Here is a 6779-nt window from a genome sequence, read left to right on the forward strand (position 1 = left end):
TGCATAATGAGATCTCAGTCCCTCAACATATCATTGTGTTGTACACTACCACATCAGCAGGGGGCTTCTTCACTGACGAGCTAATAACTCATTATTAAAACTAAATTGTTGTTTTCGCAGTTATTTGATCCCTTTCGAAAGACTTTTGGTGAATTCTGCAGACTTGTAAAATCCACTGGCACGAGGCTTTGTTTTTATTATTTTTACCTCGTATGTACAGTACCACTCAAACGTTTGGACACACCTACTCATTCAAGGGTTTTTCTTTATTATGACAAATTATGAAATATAGATTTTAGATTCTTCAAAGTGGCCACCCTTTGCCTTGATAACAGATTTGCACACTCTTGGCATTCTCTCAACCAGCTTCACCTGGAATGTTTTTCCGACAGTCTTGAAGGAGTTCCCACATATGGTGAGCACTTGTTGGCTGCTTTTCCTTCACTCTGCGGTCCAACTCATCCCAAACCATCTCAATTGGGTTGAGGTCGGGGGATTGGAGGCCTGATCATCTGATGCAGCACTCCATCACTCTCCTTCTTGGTCAAATATCCCTTACACAGCCTGGAGGTGTGTTTTGGGTCATTTTCCTGTTGAAAAACAAATGATAGTCCCACTAAGCGCAAACCAGATGGGATGGCATATCGCTGTTGAATGCTGTGGTAGCCATGCTGGTTAAGTGTGCCTTAAATTCTTACAAAGACACGGCGGTTGGAACCAAGAATCTCAAATCTGGAATCATCAGACCAAAGTACAGATTTCCACAAGTCTAATGTCCATTGATTGTGTTACTTGGCCCAAGCAAGTCTCTTCTTCTTATAGGTGTCCTTTAGTAGTGGTTTCATTACAGTAATTTGACCATGAAGGCCTGATTCACGCAGTCTCCTCTGAACAGTTGATGTTGAGATGTGTCTGTTACTTGAATTGTGAGGTGCAATCTGAGGTGAAGTTAGTTGCCAATTTCTGAGGCTGGTACCTCTAATGAACTTATCCTCTGCAGCAGAGGTAACTCTGGGTCTTCCTTGCCTGTGGCGTTCCTCATGAGAGCCAGTTTCATCATAGCGCTTGATGGTTTTTGCGACTGCACTTGAAGAAACTTTCAAAGTTATTGACATTTTCTGGATTGACTGACCTTCATGTTTTAAAGTAATGATGGACTGTCATTTCTCTTTGCTTACTTGAGCTGTTCTTGCCATAATATGGACTTTATATTTTACCAAGTACCACCCCTAACTTGTCACAACACAACTGATTGGCTCAAACGCATTAAGAAGGAAAGAAATTCCACAAATTAACTTTTAACAAGGCACACCTGTTAATTGAAATGCATTCCAGGTGACTACCTAATGAAGCTGGTTGAGAGAATGCCAAGAGTATGTGTGCAAAGTTGTCATTAAAGCAAAGGGTGGCTACTTTGAAGAATCTCAAATATAAAATATATTTTGATTTGTTTAACACTTTTTTTGGTTACTACATGATTCCATATGTGTTATTTCATAGTTTTGATGTCTTCACTATTATTCTACAATGTAGATAATAGTAAAAATTAAGAAGAATACTGAAATGAGTAGGTGTCCAAACTTTTGACAAGTACTGTATATAATGATTGTGCATATTATAACATACATTTTTGTGTGTATTTCTACTTATATTATAGTTCTTAAAAATAGTGGGAGAAATTTGAGAGCTTGTTTTTATTTATTTTTATAAATGGTATGTACCAGTGAATCATACTTACTTAAAGTGTGTTTTCAACACAGAACAAAGGAATACAGTTGGTTACACATGACCCAGTCAATGTTTGATTTGATATTGTAAACTGTAGGCCAGCCCGCTGGTGGAACGTTAGGTCTTATAATATAGTAGAGTAGACAAAACAAAGTTACAGACGCAGAAATATCATACCCCAAGACATGCTAACCTCTCACCATTACAATAACATGGGAAGTTAGCATTTTGGGGGGGTATGATATTTTTGAGTCTAACTTTGTCCATCATTATTTACGATTAATTCAGGACTATCCGTAATCATGGTAGCATCCACATTAATGTAGAAGTGTTTAGAAACATGTTATATTCTTATTTACAATAAAAGTGACTCCTAGTCACAAGCTTGATGTAATCATTGCGTGCTAGGAATATGGGGCCAAGTACTACACTTTTGACTACTTTAATACACATATAAGTGAATTTGTCCCAATACTTTTGGTCCCCTAAAATGAAGGGACTATGTACAAAAAAGTGCTATAATTTCTAAACTGTTCACCCGATATGGAGGAAAATACCTTGAAATTAAAGCTGCCAGTCTGCACTTTAACCTCATAGTCATTGTATAATTTCAAATCCAAAGTGCTGGAGTACAGAACCAAAATAATTTTAAAAAATGTTTCGCTGTCTCAATAATTACAGAGGGCACTCTGGGTAGAAGCTCTTACACACAGATCTCAGACCATCTTATCCTTCCCACTTCTTAACCTGAACCATAAAGGAAGAATATGCTAAACTGACCTGAGGGATCAGGGATCATCCTACTGCCCTATGCAGAGGACCAAGGTGAAAAGAGTTAGGACTGAGGGTGAAGAATGTTGGTCTGTTGGACTGCAGAACTCTGTCTTCCTTTTCCTTTTGGATCTCTGGAACATTCACTGTTTCTCTTGGCCCATGTTCAAAATTGATGTGACACAAGAAGTAGGACTACAACAATTACTATGTAAAACTTGAACATGACAATGTACTAATTGATCTACTTCTGATCCCCACTCACTTTCTCAATACTAGTTTGTCATAACAAAAAGTCAAATGTGAGGAAGTATCTAAGCTTGCACACTTGAATGACTTGCAGCGTATGTCAGTCAGTGTTGCAATCCTTTTAGCCTAAAAAAAATACAAGATAATTCTGGATTTATGAGATTCCCTCTGTGTGGTGACTCAACAGGATGAGTATTACTAACTGGCTCACTGGAGACAAGGAGGCATGCACACAAGCTCATGGGTGTGGGAGGTGGATTGAAAACATATGGCATGACTTAAGCCTTCTGAGGCCTTGTTTGGATTGGGGGTGGGGGGGGCAGAGAGAAAGTGAGAGAGAGGAAATTTTGTGAGTGTAATGTTTACTGTTTATTTTTTATTTCACTTTTGTTTATCTATTTCACTTGCTCTGACAATGTAAACATATGTTTCCCATGCCAATAAAGCCCATTGAATTGAATTAAGAGGGAGAGGGGGCTTGGTCAGTCAATAGGGAAGTGAAATGACTGGTGGTGGGAGGGGCTGAGAGATTTACAGGGAGCAGATATCAAGCACTTTCCCTTTCAGGCTAGCCTCTGTCTGAGCTCACACAGACAGACTGCCCAGAGGGCGAGAGAGAGATAGCAGGTCTGTTTCTCTCACTCTGTCCATTAGCCATTTAAAGGGTGAGAAGAGAGTGAGGTCTGTAATATACTGGGTCAACAGGGAAAGGGAAAGGAGAGTGAGAGAGAAGGAAAGGGAAAGGCTGCAGCTTGACAGGCTGAGAGGTCGGGAAATCCAAAGTGAGAGCGCAGTGCAGATTGCGTGAGAGAGAGAAGGGGGTGAGGAGATTTGGAAAGTACCAGGGAGACAAAAGGAGGAATTCTAAAAAAGAGGTCAACTAAGCTGGAGTCTCAACAGTAGAGGAAAAAGAAAAGACTCAGAGCTCTCGCTCTCTCTCTCTCTCTCTGTGTCACACACTTGAAGGAACCGCTGAGGAAACTTTGCCTAGTCAGACCAGAGGATTTATTTGAGCTGCGAATTGCATGCTTTCAACCACAGAAATGGAGAAGTGGCCTTTCTCATGAAGATAAAAGGATGTCACGATCAGGTAAGAGGAATTCAGTGATGACATCAATTCAGAGTATACAAAAGTTAATTGATTGATTCGTGTATTTGTTTGATTAATTTGACCACATTACAATTGTACTGTAATTCATATAGTGGTTCTGTAATTTAGGTTTGTAGTTCATTTTCGCAAGTCAACATGAAGTCATGATGTTTCTCATTAAGCATGTGGCTGGAACCACATGGGCAGGACACAGAAATGTTCCATCCATTAACCTGCTGCATCTCACTATCTCTATACTTCGATCTCTCTCACACAGTTTTACTGTTGCTATCAATATTGACACTCCAAGGTAGTGGATGTGATGACTTTTTGAGGGAGGTTGTCAAGAATCTTCAAACCACCCTTAACTCAGACCACGCTGGATTTGTGAGTTGAACGTTGTGGCTATCCTTTTGTACCTGCATGCACCCTGAGTAATGACAGTGGTTTAAACAAATATGCTTTCACTTCCTAGTGGTTACATGTTTTATCAATTTGATGTTTTGTCTATTGGCATAGATGCTCTTGTGTATACTGTAATTCCTGAACCAGTTTTTTCCTCCAAGCGTAAGGTGTTCCCTAAAGACTATTGGATTTCCCACCACTACAATGTCAACCTGCTGTGCAACACAGATCCGGTGAGGCACTATCTATTGATTAAATGACACCATTTTAGTAAATTATTTATTCTCGTGTTTTATACAAACATGTCACACTTAGTGTATCTGCTATGTCTATCATTAAATCCTTCATTCTGATTCTCTGTTGAGCAATGCGGGAGGACCGGCTCATGGTAATGGCTGGAGCGGAGTTTGTGGAATGGTATCAAATATACAGTATCAAACACTGGTTTTCCATGTGTTTGGCGCCATTCAATTCGCTCCCTTCCAAACATTATTATGAGCCGTCCTCCCCTCGGCAGCCTCCACTGGTTCCAGTACTCTGAAGTCTAAATTTGTGTTGTTGTCAGCGTTACTGGGCAGGATAATCAATAACCTCTGATTAGCACAATGATGATCAGCTCTGTGTTGTGCTCCGTTTATTCAAATCATCAGCGTAACCTCTGTGTCTAAAATCCTACTTCTGCCTCGGCTGTCCCTCCAGTGTTGTGTGTTCCGAGCTGCGACTGTTCTCTCTGACTCCTGGCTCCAGCTCCGCAGCCAGCTGTGGCCAGAGCACCATAGCTTCGAATTCATCTCCAACCTTATACAAGCCCTGGATGACAGGGGTATGACAAGAGAGGTAGGTATAACTTTACAATGTCGTGGACATACTCTAGTCATTGTCGCGGGAAGTATGGGTGCAGCACCCCCCCCCCCCCCCCCCCCCCTCCTACTAAAGTAGTGCATTGGTCCTTTACTAGTCAAGTATTAGCGAAACAATATAGCTGTCTGTATTGCTGGTAAAACTGTCTTCCCCAAACTACTTCCAGAGGCTATGACTCTAGTAGTCTATATGAACTGTTTTGGAAAGAGAGAGTGTACTGTAGGTTGCCAGAGGGGTTGAACAAGTAGCAGCATGTACTCAAAAGAGATGCAGCAGCCTTAAACATTTTGGACTAAGTACTGTAAAAATAAAACATAACTGTGCCCCTGCAAATGCAACAAAACACTATAAAGATGCCTTGTTGTTATAGTCAAAAAATGACAGAAAAGGGCTAAAACGGGGGAGAATAAAGGTTTTTTTCCTGACCATGTGGCTTGACTATGCTATAACCAGTGCATAGTTTTCCTGTTCAGGTCACCTATAATGTACGCAATGTATATCACAGAGGTTAACTCCCCAGAGAAACGGCTATCAATCAATGACAGTGCTTGCACTGTATGTTTTTTTAATAACAACTCTTCTCCTCCCTTATCCACCTTTCCTCTCCTCCCTTATCACATCCCTCTCTCACAGAGATTTGAGGATCCTGACCCTTCAGTTCTTCCCTCCGTCTCCTCCTCTCCGGAGAAACTTCTCAACTTCACTTCATCTGTTTTCTCCAAATGGCTGGAGCTGGGGTGCTCGACCCCGGTGTACACTTGTCCCTTCCCCACTCTGGCCTCTCCTGCTGGGGAGGAAGAAAGGGCAGCTCTGGAAAGTAAAAAAGTGAGGTTATTAACCACACGAGCAGTTCACAGGGAGAATGAAGGGGAAACAGGGATGAGGTTACACACACCTCCACCAACCAATAGGAGCCCAACATCCAAAGGTGGGCTCCTATTAGTTCTTTCTGGGTCTTTGTTTTTGTTAAACCTTTATTTAACTAGGCAAGTCAGTTAAGAACAAATTCTTATTTACAATGACGGCTTACATTGGAGCCTCCTGTTATGTGGACTGCTACTGTGGATGCTACTGTGGAGCGGTTGCTATAGTTACTGAAGGGGATCTCTTCAATGGTGCACACAAAATGCAAGAAATAAAATTAAAAAGATTCCCTGCTTTTGAATGAATACATCCTTTTCTTTTTGCAATGTGTTTTGGAGCACTGGTTGGCTTTTTCTTCTCAATCTGTCCATTCTAGCTGTTCTAATGCAGTAAGCTTTGTCAATCAAGTGACTGACATGCACACGTAATTGTTGCACTGAAAGTACAACTGAAGTCAAGATTATGTATAGAATAACAACCTTTTAATTTACTGTCTGCACACCAGAGTTCTATTATTATAGCTATAAGAAACCGTTACGTACCTATACAACATACCCATACAACATAGCCATATGTATAAAAAAACATATTCTTCGCAAGCTAACTAAACACTAACAAGTGTTTTATATTGAGCAAGCTACAGCACATAAATTATTGTCCAATATTTCTGATCAAATTCATATGATGTTTACAATGCAGTGGAATGTGAATATTTTTTTGTTTGTCTGCTGGTCTTCAATTAATGTTGTTGTTTTTTTCTATGAACTTTTGTACATACTGCATCTTGTAAATAAAAACCATGCAGCCATTA

General features: G+C 40.5%; 1 protein-coding gene across 1 annotated transcript; it reads left to right on the plus strand.

Moving 5' to 3' along the window:
* The first annotated feature begins 3331 nt into the window (after window positions 1–3331).
* LOC120031541 lies at window positions 3332–6779 on the plus strand. Its single transcript, XM_038977342.1, has 5 exons — window positions 3332–3838; window positions 4116–4225; window positions 4405–4476; window positions 4943–5080; window positions 5738–6779. Exons 1-5 carry the CDS (start codon window positions 3826–3828, stop codon window positions 6101–6103), a joined length of 699 nt encoding a protein of 232 aa, XP_038833270.1. The 5' UTR covers window positions 3332–3825; the 3' UTR covers window positions 6104–6779.

This window comes from Salvelinus namaycush, chromosome 37 (assembly GCF_016432855.1).
Source record: "Salvelinus namaycush isolate Seneca chromosome 37, SaNama_1.0, whole genome shotgun sequence".
Lineage (NCBI taxonomy): Eukaryota > Metazoa > Chordata > Actinopteri > Salmoniformes > Salmonidae > Salvelinus > Salvelinus namaycush.

Coding starts and splice junctions, on each gene's coding strand:
- LOC120031541 (XM_038977342.1), top strand. Junction 4,477..4,942: donor TGCTGTGCAACACAGATCCG/GTGAGGCACTAT, acceptor CTGTCCCTCCAG/TGTTGTGTGTTCCGAGCTGC. Junction 5,081..5,737: donor ACAGGGGTATGACAAGAGAG/GTAGGTATAACT, acceptor CCTCTCTCACAG/AGATTTGAGGATCCTGACCC.